The sequence below is a fragment of the Procambarus clarkii genome, chromosome 69, assembly GCF_040958095.1.
Source record: "Procambarus clarkii isolate CNS0578487 chromosome 69, FALCON_Pclarkii_2.0, whole genome shotgun sequence".
Classification (NCBI taxonomy): domain Eukaryota; kingdom Metazoa; phylum Arthropoda; class Malacostraca; order Decapoda; family Cambaridae; genus Procambarus; species Procambarus clarkii.
Genome location: NC_091218.1, coordinates 15,285,952 through 15,308,753, shown reverse-complemented (window position 1 = coordinate 15,308,753; position 22,802 = coordinate 15,285,952). Strand labels below are relative to the sequence as shown.

The window sequence follows — 22,802 nt, the reverse complement described above, 5'->3', positions numbered from 1 at the left end:
ATATTTGACACAGGTGGTGGAGATGGACCAGGGAGGCGTGCGCATGATAGGCCTAGGCGGGCGTGGGCGGCCTCGCACGGCGCCCAGACTGGGAGACACGCCTGCGGACCCCTTCGGCGTAGCTGGCGCTAGGCTTCTGGGACGGGAAAGTCGAACCCCACCCGTCACGGTGGGTGCTGGTGTGGGCGTGTGTTTGGGTAGCATAGGCGTGTATTTGGGGAGTGAAGGTGTATCTTTGTGTAGTGTGGGCGCGTTTGGGTAGCATGAGGCATGTTTGGGTAGCGTGGGGGTGTGCTTTGGTAGTGTTGGCGTGTGATTGGGTTGTGTGGGCGTGTGCTTAGCTAGCGCGATTGGACAGTGTGGGCGTGTGACTGGGTTGTGTGGGCGTACGTTTGGATAGAGTGTGGACATATATAGGCGCAACACTCCATAATTTTGTATTACCTATAACAAAGTATAGGTCCTGTTATTATTGAATATGTATATTTTGTGTATATATATATATAGTGTCTCTCCACTCTAATTTTTAAGACATTAAACAAATGTATCATTGATTTTTTAGGACAGTGCACATGTGAAAAAGAGTAACGATTTGTAGATAAATTAGTCAGGCATAAAGTGTGGTGGTTTTTGTGGTTGTGGCGGCAGGTGGTGGTAGTGGGGCGGGACAGTGTCCGGCGGCTGAGGGGGCGGAGCGCCCCAGCGGCGCCTTCCTCAGCCCTGCCCGCAGTGCTCCTCTCACCCGCTCAGCTTAAGGCCATCAAGGACGCCGCTCACTTGGTACGTGGTTATTAAGTTAATTCGTTTATTATGCACCCCATTTCCCGACAACCTATACCCTATCCTGATTCTCCAATAGCCTATCCTGACTATCCCATACACTTTCCCGACAACCCATACCCTATCCTGATTCCCCAATAGCCTATCCTGACTATCCCATACACTTTCCCGACTACCCATACCCTATCCTGATTCTCCAATAGCCTATCCAGACTACCTCATACCCCTATCCCGACTAGAGCGACTGTTATCACTAGTTTTTCTTACCATATCTATATTTCAGATGTTTGATTCAGATTCAGATGTTTATTCAGGTAAGGTATATACATACAAGTGATGTTACATTAATGGATTGATATATAGATAGAGCTAGTACATACAATGCCTAAAGCCACTATTACGCAATGCGTTTCGGGCAAGAAAACATTAATATCTAGAACTTAATACTAATTGAGCATAAAGAATAAAAGATGTTGAGAACAAATACAAATAAAGATAAAAAAAAAGGGGGAAACATGACTGAAAAAGCAGCACAAATACAATAGGTTGACAAACAGTGTTGATTAAAAAAAAAAAAAAGAAAATAACAGACATGGGTTGACAATAGAGGAGTGAGGTAGATTACAGGGAATTTATTAGGTAGTGTTTAGTTTTATCTTAAACTGGTTGAGAGAGGTACAGTCTTTAACATGGTTGGGAAGGTCATTCCACATTCTGGGCCCCTTGATTTGCAGAGCATTTCTAGTTTGATTAAGACGTACTCTAGGAATATCAAAACTGTATTTATTTCTGGTGTGGTGCTCATGGGTTCTGTTACAACCTACTATGAAGCTTTTAAGATCAGGATTGGCATTATAGTTTAGCGTTTTATATATGTATAATACACATGAGAGAATGTGCAGTGACTTAATATCTAACATATTAAGAGATTTGAGTAGGGGTACCGAGTGATGTCTGGGGCCAGAGTTGGATATTGTTCTAATAGCGGCTTTGTGTTGTGCTTTGTGATTTAAAACTGCGTCGTAAATTAGCATCGACAACTTCATGTAACCCATCTATTGATATACGAGATTCATGCTGTAGAACCTCATTTTGACATCCCCTGGGACTCACTTTATTTCCATATATTTCTAGTCCATTTTACAATGTATGGTTAGTCCTCCGCCGTTCTGACCCTTCTCATTAGTTGTGCATCGTCAACAAACATTGATTTGAATGAACATATTTTCTATGTTATTTACGTATATTACTAATATGATGGGCTCTAGTACCGACACCAATGGTACTCTACTCATGATCTCTTCATTCTGATACTTTCCCTCTCGCCTCGACCGTCTGGTTCCTTCCTGAAAGGTACTCCTTCACTAAGCTTGGCACTCTTCTCAATTCACCAACCTGCTCCTCTGATTTGCTTAGGAGTCGCTTGTGGGGAACAATGTCAAATGCTTTCTGATTATCCAGGAAAATGCAGTCTCTCCAGGTCTCTCTCTTTTTTTTTTTGTTATTGTTGTAATCGTGTCGTGGAACTCGAATATGGTAGTCAAGCAGGATTTACCTTCGTTGAATTGATGCTGACGCTTGGATACACAATTAATCTGTTCTGAGTTCTAGTTATATTCAGTCTCGTGAGTGTCCTGTGTGGGGGATACTTGTGAGAATCAGTCTCCGCGGCGTAGTGGTTAAGACGCTCGCTTGGCGTTTCGCGAGCGGTTTGTCCTGAGTTCGTGATGACCAGACCACAGACTAGAATGTGAAGGGACGACGACGTTTCGGTCCGTCCTGGACCATTCTCAAGTTGATTGTGGATCCTGAGTTCGTATCCTGGCCAGGGATGCCCACTAGCATATGGGGCATAAATTCTTAACTGTAGCCTCCGTTTAACTCAACAGTAAAATGGGTATTTGGTTGTAAAAACCATTCTTCGTGGGGGTCGTATTCCAAGGAACATAGGATTGAGGACTTGCCTGAAACGCTATGCGTGCTAGTTGCTGTACAAGAATGAAAGAAATCTGTGTGTGGCTCCTGTGTGTGTGTGTGTGTAAGGAAGGGGGAGAGGGAGTTTCCTCTATGTTTACCTGTCTTGTCACTTTTTTTCCTCTGGCTTCCCGACCTCCACAGGTGAGCGAGGAGACACGCTTGAAGCAGGTGGAGGCGGCGAAGGCGGCAACGGTGAAGGCCCTAAAAGAGAAGGAAGAGAGGAGGAGAGCGCATGAGATGATGGAGGCACGATACCGGCGACAGAGACAGCAAGATGAGCTAAGAAGCTTAGAGACGTGGCCTCCAGGAGCTCGCCGTAAGGAGGTGAGTTGGGGTGGGGGGGGGGGGAAGCCGAAGGAAAAAGGGGTTATGGTGGGGGCAAAGACTGGGGTGACGGTGGCTATGGTGGGGGAGGAAGACAGGGGTGACGGTGTGGGGGGGGGGGTTATTGTTGTAGCCGCTGACACCAGCCTGTGACATCAAGTTTAAACAAACACGTTCCAGTTTTGTCACGTTACAACGCCTACGATGTTTCGGGGTGTGGCCGGGCATGGATTTATCACGTAACATATGGATGGACGAAACGCCAGTTGCTAGGTTTTGTCAGTGTCACGAGGGGGGTGGGAGCCGTGACCAGCCGTCCAGGACATTCTAGTGAGGATCTCTGAGCTGGTGAGTCATGCCAGGACCTGAAAGTTGGGGAAGACCTCAGAGGGAAGACCCAAAATGACGAGGCTCCCCAGAGCCGAGTGGACCAGCTCTATCGGCTGTATAAGTCGAGCTCTTGGCGTTTGTGAGTATAATGACTGATGTGTCCTGATCAAAACTTCTTTAACTCGCCTCTTTTTAACTTTTCCTTGCCTCCTTCAGGTCCCCCCCTCACTATCTTCTGACCCCCCTTCCCTCACTACCTGTTCCTCCTCCTCCCTCAGGACACAAGGATGGAGGAGGAGCGCCGCCAGAGGGAGGAGTTAGAGAGGGAAGAGGAGGTGAAGGAGCTGAGGAAGCTGGTCTTGGCGGCCAAGTGTCACGCCATCAGAGAGGCGCAGATTCTGGAGAAGCAACACATCAGGTGACTGACGGCTGACACTCTGCTCCTAACTCACACTTATACCTAGCTGACACTGGTACCTGGCTGACACTGGTACCTGGCTGACACGTGGCACTTAGCTGACACGTAGTATTTAGCTGACACGTAGTATTTAGCTGACACTCGTACTCGGCTGACAGCTGAGTCCTGACAACCTGCGGAACGAATGACAATAACTGGTGCAGTATAGAAATTGTCTCTCTTAACTGCCACCCAGACGGTCCCTGCCAACCATCTACATTTTTAACACCAAATTACCTTCCCTCTTTCCTCCTATCATACACTTCTACCTTCCTTCATTATGGCTTCTTCCTCCTATTTCTACAGAGAGCTGGAGAGAGAGGAGGAGGAGAGGCAGGCAGTGATGATGGAGGAAGCACGAGTGAGAGGGGTGAAGGAACAGGAGGAGAGGGACAACGCCAGGCAGGAGGCCAATCACCTCTCAGCTCTGGCTCTCGCGCACCAAATACAGCAAGCGAAGGTCGTCAAACATCAGCTGTTTAGAGAGAAGAGGAAGGTAGGTGTGCGTGCGAGAGAGAGAGAGAGAGAGAGAGAGAGAGAGAGAGAGAGAGAGAGAGAGAGAGAGAGAGAGAGAGAGAGAGAGAGAGAGAGAGAGAGAGAAAATGAAAGATATTAATAATAATAATAATAATATTAATCTGTATTCAAAAGAATATGTGTACAAATTACACAAGAGTAATGTACAGGTTTAGGGACAGGGTTACACCTATTAATGAAGCCAATTTTACACAAACCGTTTCCAGCAAAACAATAATGAGAGAGAATGTGAGAGCGAGATTGAGAAATGAAAATAAGAATGTGTACACTTACCTTTAAAGCTTTAAAAAAAAGTTCCACGTGAATGTCAACAACTTGCAGGTGCATTATTTGCCCGCCTCAGCATTATCTTCATTACTTTGCATTTTATGGAGTTGAATTCTAGCAGCCGCTTGTTAGATCGTCCTTGCAGTCTGTTAAGCCTTTCTGTAGGTTCTCACATTCTTCCCTGGTCACTGTTGGCGTGTGATTATATAGGCTTTTCTAATCACAGCTATAGGCTGTGATTATAAGATTATATAGACTCTGTGACTGTCAACACGCACAGCACCGCTCCTGTGCCAGGTAAGTTCTCTACGGGCTCACCATAGCCCGTGCTACTTGCCCCGCTCCTGTGCCAGGTAAGTTACGGGCTCACCAAAGCCCGTGCTGCTTGGAACTTGTTCCGCGTAGCTGAATCTATAACAACAACAACATGTCAACACACATTTTATAACCCAAGGAAGCCCAGAGTGTCGCCAAAGAAGCGCAAAAATACAACGCCGAAAAGGAAGCAGAGAAGCGGAAGAAGAAGGAGAAGGTGCAGAAGGAGAAGAGAGAAGCGAAAAGGGTGAGAGAAGAAGCCGAGGTGAGGAAGGAGGAGATGCTCAAGACAGAGAAGCTGAGAGATGCCAAGGTGAGAGGAAGATGCACTACCATAGTTTTATGGATCCCGCCTCACTGATCTATATCACTTTGGATCCTGATTGGTTGCGAGGCTCTTAAGGTTAACAGTTCTCATTGTGGATTACTTTAAAAATAATGTTCACTTTCAAGAGATGTTTGCCATCGCCCTGCTCATCCTTTTCATCATTAAATCAAGATACCCAAGAGGAACCTCTGTTGTGAAATAAATAAATATATATATATATATATATATATATATATATATATATATATATATATATATATATATATATATATATATATATATATATATATATATATATATATATATATAATGTATATATATATATATATATATATATATATATATATATAAATTAATACCATATATATATATATATATATATATATATATATATATAAATTAATACCATATATATATATATATATATATATATATATATATATATATATATATATATATATATATATATATATATATTAACATATGAAAGCAGCTTTGTGTACGAGGTTACAGGAAATGGAGGAAAATATTTAGATAACACAAGTGTAGTGAATGGACAGTATTAAATGTGGAAGGCTTTGATTGCTGTTATACGTAATTTGTATTTAAAATATTGGTAACTTAACCATTTATATATATATTGTATATTATACTAATAAAATTTGTACACGTTTTCCTTCACACAGAGGAAAACAATGCCAACTGTATATACAAATATATATATATATATATATATATATATATATATATATATATATATATATCTATATATATATATATATATATATATATATATATATATATATATATATATATATATATAAATAAGTGTGTGTGTACACCAACTTGTCGGTGTCTGTGTGTTACCACACTACTGTGCTCCCACAGATGATGGGGGAAGCTAAGGTGCAGGAGCAGAAGCAGCAGGCGAGGCAGGAGGAGGAGGAGGCTCTTAAGAGGGCCAAGGACGATCTCCAGCACCTGTGGCTCAAGGACCAGGAGCGGAAATTAGCTGAGCATCGTCGCAGGGAAGAGCTGAGACGTCTTCGAGAGCTGGAGAAGGTGCTTGAAGAGTGGGAGGCGGGAGGGGGTAGGGAAGAAAGAGGAGATGGCACGGGTAGATGGAAAGGGGAAAAGGAAGGGTGAACGTGCAAAAGTGGAATTGCACCACCTTCGAGAGCTAAAGAAGGAAGCGTGAAGGGCCGACTGGTGGGAAATAGGGACAGGAGGATGTCTGGGACGGAAAGGAATAATTTAAGTAATTTCGAAATAAATGTGGAAAATTAATGAAGTAAAGGGTGGGAAGGTGTTTTGAGATGCTTAAGAATGGAGAGAGAAATAAAGAAAGACGAGGGAGGGACAAAGGGGGAGCAGGAATGAAGGAATCCAGGTTTAGGAGTTGCCTAAGGAGTGAAAACAAGAGGACAGGAGGCACTTTTGGGATTTATAAGAAAGACTGCAACGATAGGAGAAAGGGAGGGAGGGATTTTGATAACTTGAAGTTACTGAAAGAGGAAGATGAAAGGGCGGAAGCTATATAATGATACAAACAAGTGCCTCGGAGGGCACATATGACAGTTATCATACTCACCACGAAACTTCCCACTTCTTCCTCTCCTTCTGTTAAGCTTGAGCGAGAGTGGCGGAAGAAGGAGCTGCTGGAGGCACAGGTGAAGGCCGAGCGGGAGGCAGTGGTGACCCAGGAGCGCCGCCAGCAGGTGGAGGAGCGGCAGAAGGCACGCATGGCGGCGGCGCTGCAGCAGAAGGAAGAGCTGCTACGGGTGACAGATCACTGGATGATCACAGAGGAGAGGGAAAGATCGGAACACCAGAACGCCAAAAAGGTCGGTTAAAGTGTCAAACTTCACTCATTTGTTGGTTTCCATCAGTCAGTGACATGATGTTTGTTTATGGAGGCCCCTTTAAGGCTAATGACTCCTCAAGATACAACCCATTACAGTTGTCCAACTCTCAGATACCTATTGACTGCTAGATGAACAGCGGCATCAGGTGTAAGGAAACGTAGCCAAACGTCACTTCCTGCAGTAAGCTGGAACCCGGGACTGTTCGGGTTCCCAGGTTGCTGGAACCCGGGACTGTTCGGGTTCCCAGGTTGCTGGAACCCGGGACTGTTCGGGTTCCCAGGTTGCTGGAACCCGGGACTGTTCGGGCTCCCGGGTTGCTGGAACCCGGGACTGTTCGGGCTCCCGGGTTGCTGGAACCCGGGACTGTTCGGGTTCCCGGGTTGCTGGAACCCGGGACTGTTCGGGTTCCCGGGTTGCTGGAACCCAGGACTGTTCGGGTTCCCAGGTTGCTGGAACCCGGGACTGTTCGGGTTCCCAGGTTGCTAGAACCCGGGACTGTTCGGGTTCCCAGGTTGCTGGAACCCGGGACTGTTCGGGTTCCCAGGTTGCTGGAACCCGGGACTGTTCGGGTTCCCAGGTTGCTGGAACCCGGGTTGCTGGAACCCGGGACTGTTCGGGTTCCCAGGTTGCTGGAACCCGGGACTGTTCGGGTTCCCAGGTTGCTGGAACCTGGGACTGTTCGGGTTCCCAGGTTGCTGGAACCCGGGACTGTTCGGGTTCCCAGGTTGCTGGAACCCGGGACTGTTCGGGTTCCCGGGTTGCTGGAACCCGGGACTGTTCGGGTTCCCGGGTTGCTGGAACCCGGGAACTGTTCGCTTGTGAACCCACTGCGCTCATCACACGGTCAATTTTTCATTAAATCTGGTCTTGTCAAGATGAATACCTTAATAAAGCATAAAAAATAATTAATCTTCCAGTGATATAAATAATTATAACTTGAAAATATTACGTTGTACGTACTATAATAATAATAATAATAATAATAATAATAAGAATAAGAATATATTTACAAGAAGGTCAATGGGTTTGTTTGATTACATAATATTGTAATTGTTACATGCACACACACATTGCTATATCATTATATGCTTGTTTCCTTATATTTTTCTTATATCTCTTTCTTCCTTCTTCAGATTTACTCTTTCTCGTTCTGCTTATTCTTCCTGTAGGCAAAGGAGGACTACGAATCCAGAATCCGAGCTCAGATTGAGGAACAGAGGGCGAGAAGGGCGAAGGAGGCGGAGAGACTGCGGCAGGAGAAGGAAGAGGCAAGCCTGCAGCTCAAGCTGAGACAAGCGGCTCTCACCAGACTCAAGATGGACACCATGCAGGAACTCAGGTAGTTTGTCTTGTAGCTTGGAGGTGGGTAACACTCTAGGCAAAGGTGCAATAAGCTTTGGAGGTCAATATTTTAAGCTGAGACAACTTGATGGGTTCAGGTTCAGCTAACGGATCCGCTGAGGATCCGCTGAGGATCAGCTGAGGTTCAGCTAACGGATTGTATCCTCACAATCCAAATGTACCTTCTTGTATATATATAAATAAATAAATAAATAACGGTAGAGTAAGTCTTAAAAGTGAGTTATTTAAGCTTATTTAGTTTAGAGGTGGGTTAAGACTTAGCTAATTTTGGAATAATTATCTTTTGAAGAGTGATTTAAGCTTAGGTAAAAAAGTTTATTAAGCTGTGAATATCTGAGTGTGTATCAGTAATATCTTGGAAGTAGGTTAAGCTTCAAAAGTAGGCTGTTACAGGTTAAGCCGTCCAGATCAGGTTAACGAGGGTTTAATTCTGAGAACCCCGTCAGGAGTGACGGTAAGTGACGACGCTTTCGGGTGACGGCACAGATTAGCCAATGGGAGGTGAGCAGCTTTGTAATGTCCAGCCCGTCTTGGACAACAATTGGTTTAAGGACCCATTCACAATCTAGACTTCATAGAGTAAGGATTCTGTTCTCTAAACTTGACATTTTAGACCAATGTCGCTCTATTTTGAACGCCACCTCTTAGAGGAAAATAGCTCTACTTTGAACTACATCTTTCAGAGCAACATTCGCTCTACTTCGAACTCCACCTTATTTTATTTTATTTTTATGTATTTATTTATTTACAAGAAGGTACAATGGGTTTATGAGAGTACATAGCATTGATGTTTTTACATTTTTGTAAAGCCACGAACACGCATAGGTATCGGGCAGGTCACCTTTCAGGGCACGGTCGCTCTACCTCGAACTCCACCTTTCAGGGCACGGTCGCTCTACCTCGAACTCCAGCTTTCAGAGCATGGTCACTCTACCTCGAACTCCAGCTTTCATAACAAGGTCGCTGTAAAAGTGGTTGGATGGGAGGGAAAGTGAGAGCGAGAATTGGAGACATGACGGACTTAGTGCTCCCTAGTTAACTGCTCTTCGATCTGGAGCGAAACTCTCCTTACCTGTCGTCCAGTAAAGGAAAAGGTCGCCATTCAAGAGGATGCCACCAACAAGCAGTTTGTGCAATCATGGAACTGTGTAGAGATATGCGGAGAGATAGTGGAATCTGCATTTGAATGTCCGTGGATTTACATAAGATACATAAGATCACAGCGAGTTTAATGTGAGGTGCGGTGTGCGTCCGTCACGCTCTCCTTTCGAAGTGTTTCTGAGAATTATTTAATTAATTAAAAGGCGATGTTATTTCCTTGGAGTTTGAGTATCGTGATTTATGATTTTCAGGCTTCTTCATATTCTGCAATAATCTAGAAGGTTGGTGATGTACTGGGGTCTCGGTGGTACAGTTGGGTTTGTTCTCGACTAACACTCAGGATTCCCAAATTCGAATCCCAGGTTGGCGAGAAATGGTTGTTCACATTTCCTTTAACCTGATAACTCTGTTTATCTAGCAGTAAATAAGTACCCGGGAGTTAATCAACCGTTGTGGGGCTGCATCCTGGATAAAGTCAGTAGTTCGACCTGGGGGGAAGGGGATGGGTGGGGACATAAGGGATAGATACAAATTGACTATCAGAAAAATAAAATAACAATCTCTTATCAAGGCAACACAGCCCCTGTTTAAATCCCTAAACATGCTAAACTTACACTCACTCCACACACACTCTTGTGTTACTTACACTTGCAAAACCCTATTCCTAAATTCTAATCCTTTTTGAACCTCTTCCCTGATAGAATTAGAACCCCATGTCATACCAGAAATAAATATCTCTTTGATACTCCCAGAGTCAAACTAAATCTATGCAAACATGCCATGTAAATAAAAGGACCCAATGTATGAAAATCTGGCACTGGCTCCTACCCATCTTTTGTTCTCCATTAACCTCTTATATTAATATTCTATCTGATTACCTTCATTCTTCAATTCGTTCACCATCATTTCTTTAGTTTGTATTTATATACTCTGCACGTATATTATGACTTAGCTAATTTCATTCTCTCAAACTAGTGGCTTTACAAGATTGTAAATACTATGCTATGTATTCTCTCAAACCCAATGTACCTTCTTGTATATAAATAAATTATCTATGCATATTTCAGAACATCATAACCATAAACCCTGTGTAAAAACTTACACATTTACATATTGGTATCATCAGTTAAAGGTGAGCTTCCTCCTCACTATCCATACTAGTTAAAAAAAGAAAAAATAGTAGTAGTCGAAGTTGGTGTCACAAGAGACAAATCTAAGCAAGACAATTTACCAGCCGATTCTTAAAGTTTACACTATTTATTTTCAGAAAAATGGCCCTTCCAGAGCAGCTGGTCCAGGATCTTGAGAAGAAGCTCCATTTGAAAAATAATGCAAATAAGACTGAGAAGAAGAAGATGCTAACTTGTGTCGTTTTTGTGACTACTGTACTATTATATTTGTAAAACTATCCATGGCCTTTAGGGTGAGAGCTGAACCACTAGATAACTATCAGAATTAGATAAAAAGGGATTAAACAGTTCCTAATGATTATTGTTTCACAAATATTGCAGCTTATGCAGGCGATGAATCACAATAACGTGGCTGAAGTATGTTGACCAGACCACACACTAGAAATTGAAGGGACGACGACGTTTCGGTCCGTCCTGGACCATTCTCAAGTCGATTGTCGACTTGAGAATGGTCCAGGACGGACCGAAACGTCGTCGTCCCTTCAATTTCTAGTGTGTGGTCTGGTCATCAAAAATTGCAGCTTATGCCACCTTCAGTTTCACATTGCAATGGGTCTGATACTAGACTAGAAATTACAGAGGAAAAAAAAAAACAGTTGTACAAGTATCAGTTATAAAATATTATTTAAGAATATAAAACTATTGAACTTTGAATACCTGTCTATATTTATTAGTATCTTTATGTTTTTAAATCAAGCAAATTAATAGCATTGTTAGTTTGAAGGGTAAGTAATCATGTGTATTTTCTTATGGTTAATATACATAAATGTTATATACATAAACATGCTTTGCTATATAAACATAAATATTATAAACATATTACATAAAAATTTATGGACAGTATAATGATTAGAGGAATTCCTTTTCAGAAACAAATTGTAAATAAAACTCAATAATTAGCGTAAGTCAAATAAGCTAACATGCTGTTTATTTATTCATATATTTCTAAGAAAGTATGACTAGTTATTTGTGTTAAATTTTGTTGTGTACATTCTGGTACACTCACTCACTCAGCCATTTGAAGCCCCCCCCCCTATTTACAATATGCTTGTGAAATATCTAATCTACTCATCAAAATTTGAGGCAGTGAGAATTTTGTTGCCACCAAAAGTATCTCCAGGCAATTATCTCTAAAACCATTACAATTATTTTGTATTTCAGACACTGCTAATACCACCACCACTTTCCTAAGCCATGATCACTTTTCATGGCATTTAAATATCTATTTAGCATTTCTGTCCATATTAATATTTACCTGAATTAAACTGAGGGCCACCATCTCTGTCCCTGTCAAGGCCATGAAGCTAGAGGTTTGTCAAAGGTTACCCATTGTTCATGAGGATTTTTTCCAGATGAATTTTAAATTCAAGTATTGTCTTGGCAATTACAGCTTCAGTGGGTAGGTGATTTCATGGGTTTACTACATTATGGGGGGAAAAAGTAAGTGATCATCAAAAAAAGGCACCAAGCCAGGAAGACTATGTAGCCTATAAGTGAAAAAGCATCTTGTGTTTTGTCCTATATTGTGGTGCGTTGAAGGTGAAGTTGTTACCCTGTTGAAGTGTGTTACATTAAATATTATAAAGCAGTGGTCTGGATTAGTCTTCCAATTTGTTCGGTATTTTAAAGGTCTTGAAATAATTTCTATCATCTCTGGTGTGTAGTAGCATTAGTCCTGAGGCCCTCAACCATTCCTAGTAAGAGTTCAAATGGGAGCCCACCAGAAAATTTGTACAGCTGAATTACCATTTTCTTTTCCTTTAAGTCAAAGATTCATTTGATTATTCCAAAGTTTTTTTTTCCTGCAGCTCCAACTTGTTCAGCAACATTCAAAATAAAATATAAAATGAAATGCAGCACTAGCATTAATTTGGTAATTGAAATTATCATTGTATACAAGAAATAACAGATCCTAGTACGCTGCTTTCAATGGACTGGCAGAGGTTATCTCATCGGTGACTATGTGCTTTTCTCAGTTGTCGAGATACACTCGGATGTAAAATGAGAGGCTTCAAGTTCTGTGGAGCTGAAATATTAAGTTAAGTAGAAGTTGTTGTGATTTACAGTACTGAAGCATTTTCTTAGATCAATGAAAAGAACAATTGTGAATTCATTTTTATCAAGTGCCAAGTTGATTAATTAATGGTATCATTGGTACTCTTCAGTTATACTGTATAGCTGAACAAGCTGGAGCTTGGTGCAGGTATATAATTTGTAAACAATGGATTGTCAAGTCTTATCAGGCATTTGTTTTGGTAAAGAGAGGGCAGTGTATGTTGCAGAGACTTGGGATTTTAGTAAAGAAAATGTCTTTTGCAGAACACAATACATATTATTTAATTCCAATTCCAAATTAATATACTAAAATGCATCAACAAAGTTGCTTACAGCCATTTTGGTGAGTAGTCAAAATAATTTTGCTTATATTTAGCAATGTAGGATAATGATGGGTTGTTTTATCAGTGATTATGCCAGAGGTGAGAGGAGCCACTTTAGTAGACTATATGTTCTCCAGAACTGAAGTAGATGTTTGAGTGATTTTAATTATAGAATTTCATTTAATAAATAAAAATAACCAATAACACTGAATAATTTTAATGTCAAAAGGTCAGAATAAATACATAAAGAAAACCCATCAGGAGTAACAATACTGAATATATAATAAGAATCACAACAACAACAACATTTATTACATGTAATAACAAACATTTTTCTTAAGGTTAATAAAAACTTTCCCAATCAATTAACAAATACGTATAACATTCTTAACATACACAAAATGACTCATTAAGGAAGTGTACAGTACAGCACACAAATCTAACACCTTTGTTACACTAAAAAAAACAGGTACAATTTCAAGCGTTTGAGAAAATTTATGAGCACGATATATTTTCATTATTATATAGTAGTACAGAAAGTGTATTTGTTCTCTTAATTAGAATACATGTTAATACTTCCTGTACAAATAAAATACAGAGCTGTATGCCTGTATCAAACTGCAAATCTTACATTTAAACATCAAAGAACACAAAATCGAAAGCTGGCTTACTATTACATTACTGAGCAAATTAACTACAGTATCAAGGTAAAATACTGTTAATAGGCAAGATTTGTAAAAAAAAAAAAAAAAAAAAAAAAATTGTTAACCAAATTCACATATGGTTATTAAATACCTGTAATACACTGGCAATCTTAAGAGTACAAATCTCCATTTAATTCAGCCTTTGTTTCCAATTTGATCTTAACTAATATGCAGAGTATAACTAGTGCTTTTTTTCACTTGTAAAGCATCTTATCCTGGCTCTTGCATTATCAGTGGCAGCCTTTTTCCACACAATGTGACATTTGTGTTTTAACGTATGTACAGTACTGTATTAACCTAACTAAACTTATGCTGAGGTTGTGGTATGACTAATATATTGTTTAATTTCTGATATTCCTGAAGGATTTAGTCCAGTGTTACATGTTAGTATGCCTTTCATTATTCTGTAGGGCATTTATGATTTGACCTGAGAATGAAGTTAGTGGGCAACAATTTTTTCATGAACTATAGTTACTTTTAACAAATAATTGCTTTTTAAAGATGTCCAATTCTCCAGTTAACTTATGACTATAAATTTCATAGAAAAACTGAAGTGCAATCATTCTAATTTGCATGACGACCAAACCACAACTCAGAGGGTGGAGAAGCGCCGATCTTTCAGTCCGTCCTGGACCACTATCAAGTCGTGTGGATAATGGTCCAAACGATTTGATAATGGTCCAGGACGGACTGAAACTTCATCGCTTCTCCACCTTCTGAGTTGTGGTTTGGTCATCATATCTTCAGCCACATTATTGTGACTCATTGTTTGCATTCTGATTTGCATGTTATAGTCAATAGAAGTGGCAAACACTTTACTTAATGGTTTACTATATTTTTCATATGGATAATTTTCTTGAGAACTAGAGTCCCAAAATCTCAACAATAGTCTTAGTCATCTTTAAAACATGAAGTATAGTACTGTAATGAATTAAGAGAGTACAGTGTTTGCTTTTGCTGTCTGCTCAACATGGTAATTTCTCAATTAAGATGGACTTGATGAGTACAGTATTAATGTTCTATTACAATAAATTACTATTAATATTATTACTTTTCATCAGATCTGCAAACATCAAGTATGACAAGAGGGCAAATCCTTGTTATTTTATAAATGGGATATAAATGCAAAGCATACGCCGTAACTGCAAGCACTGTGAGGTATACACTGAATAATCTTTGGTTGTGGACAAAAAATGCTCCCTAAATACATGAACCTGGCTCTGGTTAGCATGTATGAAACGTCTCAGCACAATATATTTTGTATTAGTTGTCCCCAAATACATATGTGAATGTGTTTTGTAGCCATTAGTACTGCCTTGATGACAAGCAATGATTAGCAAAGTTTATATTTTTAATATAATGTACTGTACTGTGTAGCAGAATAAGTATCCAAAAACTATGGGAGTTATTTTTATAGTGGTTTATTACACTTTTATTAGTGCAGTTTCTCTAAATGTTTAAGAAAACGGGTCATCCCATATCGTGTGGAAAATCTAAATGTTACAAAATGACCAAGTTGTGCAGTTTGCCTCCTTTTTATGCAGGATTTTATTATAATGGATTTAATTCAGTGTGTTTGAAATTATGCACAGTGAAATATCATCAGTATTCAGATTATTTTTTATTCTAAGCGACTAAAGCAGCTGATTACCCCACCTCGCATTTGTTTTAGGTTTTATTCTAAGAATACAACTTAGGGACGAAATCCGCTGATGGGAATGGATTAAGAATGACTACATAAAATTAGTGATATTATCTATTCTCTATCCATGGTTAGGTTAGGTTAAGGTTTGATTTGGTTAGGTTTCATTACATTTGGTTATGTTAATATGATGTATTATTGATGATAATGTAAAATATGGAATTAAAAACTATTTCAGTATACCCAAGAATTCCATTACAGAAAACCAAATTAAAAAAAATATATATATTTTCAGTAGAGTATTGTATATTTTAAACTTTTTATATTTTAAATAATTTATAATGCAATAACCTTATAACTTGAGAATAATCAGTTGAAGACAAAGGTTCACTTGCCAGTTTACATGTAAATTATTACTGGAACCGTAATATGCTTTCAGACCACCACAAATGTCTAGATAACTATCCAGGTGGTTAGATTGGAGAAGGGGGGAAATGTGGTTTCTCATGGTAATGGATTGGCTCTGAGGATGGGCTGTTGGATAAGTGGATAAGTGTTTGGATAAACCCACTTTACAGTGCCACATGAGTCTAACTGGAATGATGATGCAGCAACCTTAGAGCTCAGCTGAAGGAGCAGTGATATTCCTACTGCTTTGTTTAGGCGAGCAGTCTACACTAAATTCTCTCCTCCCTGGATTGCACTTGAGTCGGTAATACTGTACTGTAATTAGTAGCTGTCAACTTGTTACACACACATTCCACCTCAAACCAAATTGACACAAACTCACTCTTTACACCTAGCCCCAACAATTTTGCTAAGATATTTTTAGTTCATTGAATGACATTAGTGACTGAATATGTCGCACAACAATATGGTCCTTCTGAATGAAGTTGTGGAAATAGTGGAAGATAGAAATTAGTTGAGCAGCAACTTGATCAATGAAAGACTTCAATTTTTTACACTTAATTAGCCCTAAAATTACACAGCAAGTTTAGATCTGCCGGCCAACTGCTGTGGCTCCACTGATTGAGAGTCTTTGGCTTTTTGATCTTAACAAATATGACTATTTTGAATATTTTTGAATCTATTTTAGATGCATAATTAATTATTCACCAAAAGTCATAAGTTCACCGAACTTTGTTGTCTGGGATTTTTTTCCCTCCATTTCTCATCCTCTTTCTCACCTCCCTCCACCTCACCTGTAACAGACTGGAGAAGCTCATCCTCACTTCGTATACCACACTCCAAGTTAATTTGCATCATTTTCTAACCAGTCATCATTATCCTGACACACACACAGATCACACTAACATGATGCATCAAATGAACAAATATTGATGCATCACGTTAGTGTGATCTCTTCGTGTAATGATGCAAGGGCGAAGCGAGAGAACGGCCTATTGACATAGCTCGGGTGCAGGGGAGAGTTGTATAAAATCCTGGTTTGTGCCTCGGAGAGGCTACGGGATCCAGTAAAGTTCAGTAGAACTTCAGTTTCAACTCTTTTTAACCCTGTCGTAGCTCAGTCGATTAAGGCAGTGTCTGGGATGCTCCCGGATGCAGGTACGTATCCTCGTCACGGCCCTTGTGGATTTGATCATTATCCTGCCTTTCTAAATCCTCACCATCTTGTTGAAAAATGCAATGGATTTCATCAGCAAATTCTTCAACCTTAAGTCATCTCCCACCTCATTAATTGGAACAGTTGGGATGTTCAACAACAAATTCTTCAAAGTGGACTTTACTTTATTCTACAACTGTGTCCAATTATATATGGCTTCCTTGACTGAATATTTCTTAAATTTTTTTTGTTAGTGCAATGGTATTCTGGCCTTTTTTGTCTTTCTCAAGAAGTAAAACCAACAAAACTTCAAGTATGGTTGTGGTGTACAGTACAACCTTCTTCTGGCTGGATGAGTGAGGGGGTATTAGGTGGCAGTGCCTTACATGTTATTTTTCCATTATTTGCAGTTAATGTTAAGTCTCCATGGTATAGTGGTTAAGACACTCGCCTGGTGTTTTGTGAGCGCTTTGTCCTGGGTTTGTATCCTGGCAAGGGAGGATTTACTGGGCGCCAATCCTTAACTGTAGCCTCGGTTTACCCAACAGTAAAATGGGTACCCGGTTGTTAAACGATTTGGTGGGGTCACATTCCAGGGAACATAGGAATAAGGGCTTGCCCAAAATGCTACACGTGCTAGTGGCTGTATAAGAGTGTAAGAACTCTTGTATAAATAAATAAATAAATAAATAAAAGAAATGTGTCAATAATGGGGTGAGCAGTGACATAATCAAGCAATAGCAAAACTGAACTTCAGTTGCTCTTTGAGTTGATATTCATAAACTTCTACCATGAAACTTAAGACAGAAAACCCAGCTGCATGCCATGAATTCTGCAAATAATATTTCACGGCAGATTGTTCACACAATCTGAACAATCTGCCCCATTTTAGCGGGGACATGCACAAAATGACTTGTAAGTGCAGTTTTAACAATTAATGACTTTTTTGTATATTATATCTATTTTGTTATTTAATACATTGTTTAAAAATAACTTGTTATTAAAAGGCTGGAACGCGTCGTTCGGTATTCAGATAGAAAAACCCTATAATAGAGACTTTTGTCTGAAGTGAACAAGAATTCCGACTATTTTGGCTGAATTACCCAGAGATCTGGATCAACGAGGTCTGAATTAGTGAGCTTTCACTGTAATGTTCTGTTACTTTATAAGTACAAAATAGTTTCTTTGAATGTTAAAAATACTGTACTGTATTGTAGACAGTAGAGGAGTACTACTGTACAGTACTGTGTCAAGCTCAACTGACAGGGATCAATGATGAGTACTTTTATTATTTCTTATAAATCTATTCTTGTTATCTCATTACTAAGAAATCTGTTTTTTATGTCATGTGATCTTTTATCTTTTCAAGAACTTTTGTAATAAATAAAACATTTCAAATTGTTATAGTTTCTGCGATGGACTAACCAGTCTTAACTATTTGTTTATAAATAGCACAGGAGATCGCTGCCGGCGCCATTACTAGCTGGCCACACACGGATTGTTCCCGGAAAAACTTACGTTTCTGAGCACCCATCAGCTCAAATCATCACGGTTTTGTGAGGAAGAATACATCAATACTCTAAGACCCAGACAATATGTTTGGAATGAAACAATTCCGATTTCGTCTGCAGCAAATATCAGCTAAAACTTTTGAGCAGTCTAGGAGTTAATTGTTTGCTCCACATCAGTCAGAACCTGGCAATAAATCAATTGGTAGATCTAGTTCCAGGGAAAAAACAATTAAGGTAATGCTATGAGCTGTGGGGCAGATGAGCTCTTAGCCTGCAAACAAGAGTAGAAAGCGATTTGTTTTTGCAACATTATGTTTTAGTTATGCATTGTTTGAAACAAGAAGTCTGTTTGGCCAACATTCTAAAGAAGGTCTAGAAAGATTTGGGCTAAAAGTCTAGTGGCAGTTAGGGCTGCACTTTTCAACCTTTTTAACACCTATGGAACCCTTGAAGTAATTTTCACATCTCAAGGAATCCCTGCCTAAAACATTTTATAAATACATGTTTATTCATCTAAAATAATGCATTTATTATTTACTAAAAATCAACCATACCTATAAACACAAAAAATAAACATTGACAATATTCTCGCTGAATTCCAGTTGAGAAACGTTGATCTAAGGGAATACTGCCTTTTACAGTATTTTAAACTTTTAAACAAAATTTTAACTCACTCCCTAATGAATTGAAAATCTGTCCAACTTTTGCCTCATTCAAAACAAAACCAAAAAGTACCTAATTTCATCTTCATAGTTTCCTATCTTGTGCTGTAAAATTGCACTTTATCTAGTGCTATCCAATCTCCCAATCTTTATGTACCTAATCCAAACAACTTTACCATTGTGATCATTGCTGTCTTCTTATATGTGCTATCAATATGCTGTATTATACCTATTAATCTTTGCCAAATTACCAATCAAGCTGTCAATGCAATCAATAAGAGCTACTGATGTGCATTAATATACCTACTAATCTCTCTCATCTCATTTTTTTCTTGCGATGTACCTGTTATTTTAAAATTTTGCTATAATTTACCTACTTAAAATTATCTGTTAGATTAAGGACCAGCCCGAAACGCTGTACGTACTAGTAGCTTTACAAGATTGTAAACACCATGCTATGTATCCTCACAAACCCAATGTACCTTCTTGTATAAAAATAAATAAATAGAAAATACAGTATTGTACTGAACATTACTGTTCATTGCTCTGTGTATTGACAAAGAAATAAATCTAAGTTTTAGCACATACAAAACTTAGTACTTCAATGTTCCAGGCAGTTGGTGTGTTCCTGACCTTTAACATTCCTGGCATCTCAGGGCCTTGCTCAGTGATGCCTAAAATATTTATACTCTATGTATAAATACTGTATATAAATTTGGCATCAGAATGTTCACAAATGAATTTGATAAAGTATGGATGCCAAAACTAAATTTATAAAAGTGTTTTTTATAATAGATTATACGTGCTGGTGCTGAACACAGTATACAAAGTTTTATGGTACAGTAATTTCAACATTCACACATTTTCAACATTTCTCGTCTAATTTTGCAACATAAAAAATATGGAACTAGTGTACGCACATGTTATCGGCCTATATTACAGTAAAAAAAGAAAAACACCTTTCATACTTTTCCATCACGTAATTTGCAAAGAACAGTGAAAATAATCACAAGCAGAGAAATTATGGTTTTGAGTGTTAAGTAGTGGGGCGATGTGATCTTTCGATGGTCCCCTGATACTTTGGCTGATCCCTTGAAAAAATATCCATGCATTGTGCCAAAAAATAAATAAATAAAACAAGATGAAATTAATGATTAAAAAGTTATTTTTTTAAATTTTGAGATGCATGTTGTGTTTATACATCACCAGAACACTAAAGTGTTAACAGTTTTCTAAACAAGAATTTCCCAATTTTCCACAACAAATTTTCCAATTGCAAATTATTTTGCTACATTTTTATTATATTCACTTAGTACATACAGCTATTAAATTTCCATATACAGTGGCACCTCGACTTACGATTGCCCCTACTTACAATAATTTCGAGTTACGATGTAAATTTCATCGAAAAATGCGACTCGACATCCGATGGTGTCGTCGACATGATATTTGTTGGTACACATTCGGGTCGACCGAGCGCGTGGTTCCTGGTCACGCAGCCAACCTGCCTCAGTTTACTACAACTGCCCACTTAGTGACGATTGCGCCTATAAGAAATTTTGCTTTTGTGGTAATTTTTTGCATTTTGAACATTAATTATTATATATCATGCCATGAGTTCCAGGAAAGTCAGTGGTAAGGCTCAACATATTAGATCCCATGTAAGGATAACCATAGAGCAGAAACAAGAGATCATTCGTAAGTATGAAGATGGTGTGCGGGTTGTTGGACTGGCTAGGCAGTACAACAAATCTCAGTCAACGATATCCACCATACTGGCTAAGAAAAAGGACATTATGGGTGCTAAAGTGATGCATCATTACAGACAAATGTTAAAACGAAGGGAAAAACAAATGTCTCTTGACAAATTTGTAGTGAGACAAACAAACACTGAACCACAACCAGGTCCTAGTGGTATTCAGGCAAAACGTAGGAGAGAGTGTACCCCAGAGAAAACATCACTGCCTGATGTGATAATTGAAGGGGACTCCCCTTCCAAACAGTAACAACTCTCCTCCTCCCCCCTCATCACCATCTTCCATATGCCATCAAGAGCCCTCCATAAAGGTAAGATAAACTTAGGTACTGTATTGTAGTTAGAAAAACATTGTATTCAGTATAAAATGTATTTGTATGTTAATATTTTGGAGGGTGGGGAACGGATTAATTCAAATCCCTTTATTTCTTATGGGAAAAATCGCTTCGACTTACAATATTTCGACTTACGATCCGTCTCTGGGAACGGATTAGCATCATAAATCGAGGCCCCATTGTACACAAATTCCTTGGTACTCATCTGCAACAACTGCAATATAGAAATCTTAAAGAATAATAAATATTCAAGAAATTCAATATTTATGCACTTACAGTACTTAAGATGCATAGAGGTACAGTCCTGTGGTCTACCTTTTAAACTTGCCATTAGGGATCCTGAGTTTGATCCCTGGGCAAGACACAAATGATTGGCCACATATTTTGTTCACCTGATGCCTCCATTCATCTATCAGTAAATAGGTACAAAAGAGATAGGCAACTGTTGTGGATTGCATCCTGGGAATATCAGTAGTGTGATCTAGAGAAGATCTCGATACAAGCGTAAGTATACGCTTCCTGTTCCCGACAATGGGAATTAAATTAAAATGTTAAAAGATAAACAATACACAATGTGAACTAGGCAATTCAATTTTGTTTAAAATTTTGAGAGCAGTCATATACACTATCATGTCCAAAACTACAATAACTTGTATAACTGGAGCTAGCCGCACATCCTATTAAAACCACACACACACCTGTGTAACCACACAAAGTGTTACATGACAAAGAGTACCAGGAAGACGGGACACCATGAGCACACCCCTTATCCTAAAACTACACTTAGGTAATTACACATACACCTGTGTAACCACACACTTACACTTGCATAATCAAAGTCAGAGCACACCTAACACAAATGAACACTTAACTCCTGTAGAATCGGGGTTACTTTTTTGGCAATAACATCAAAATGACAAAATGGGTGCCAGGGCAAAACCCTGACACAGTGTGACATACTTATCACAGTCATTCCCATGCTGATAATTAACATAATCATCTACATAGGCAGTTCATATCCCAGCTGCAATCTTACCTAATTCCATTCCTGCAGTTTCATTGTCATTAGATTTGCATGGTTTGGAACACAGCATATAGCATTATTTTACACTGTTAAAGACTATATAATAGCTTTGAAAATAGCCTACAAATGGTAAGGTTATATAAAACTATACACTATAGAAATTTTGATAACTGTAATACATATATCTAAAACAGTTCATCTTGTCCTAATCCAATTAAATCTGCAATTAAGATTTAAATAAAATATATAACTGATTTACAGACCATTGTAAAAGATTGATATAATAATTTAAAAGAATTTTAACTTGTCATAATACCTTCTTAAATCTGCTTCTTATAGTCTGGTCCTGATTTTCTTTGTAGTAGGTACAGGCAATCACTCTCCAGAAATCTA

General features: G+C 39.1%; 2 protein-coding genes across 4 annotated transcripts in view; one reads left to right on the top strand and one right to left on the bottom strand.

Annotated features, from left to right (window-relative positions):
* On the top strand, nucleotides 1–12,024 carry LOC123772150 (cilia- and flagella-associated protein 45). The gene is made up of 13 exons (XM_069311401.1): nucleotides 1–169; nucleotides 649–780; nucleotides 2,899–3,081; nucleotides 3,355–3,359; nucleotides 3,698–3,829; nucleotides 4,175–4,364; nucleotides 5,127–5,300; nucleotides 6,204–6,377; nucleotides 6,944–7,159; nucleotides 8,350–8,519; nucleotides 10,911–11,028; nucleotides 11,155–11,190; nucleotides 11,995–12,024. The coding sequence occupies exons 1-13, from the start codon at nucleotides 23–25 to the stop codon at nucleotides 12,022–12,024; spliced, it is 1,707 nt and encodes a 568-aa protein (XP_069167502.1). The 5' UTR covers nucleotides 1–22.
* A 1,388-nt stretch (nucleotides 12,025–13,412) lies between these two features.
* PGAP3 (Per1-like protein PGAP3) overlaps nucleotides 13,413–22,802 on the bottom strand; it is a 94,052-nt gene continuing 84,662 nt past the window's right edge. For all 3 annotated transcript variants that reach the window (XM_069311060.1, XM_069311061.1, XM_045765171.2), the window contains one exon: nucleotides 13,413–22,799. In XM_069311060.1, the coding sequence (XP_069167161.1) occupies nucleotides 22,717–22,799 (83 nt within the window). In that variant the 3' untranslated portion in view covers nucleotides 13,413–22,716. The remainder of the gene's footprint in view (nucleotides 22,800–22,802) is intronic.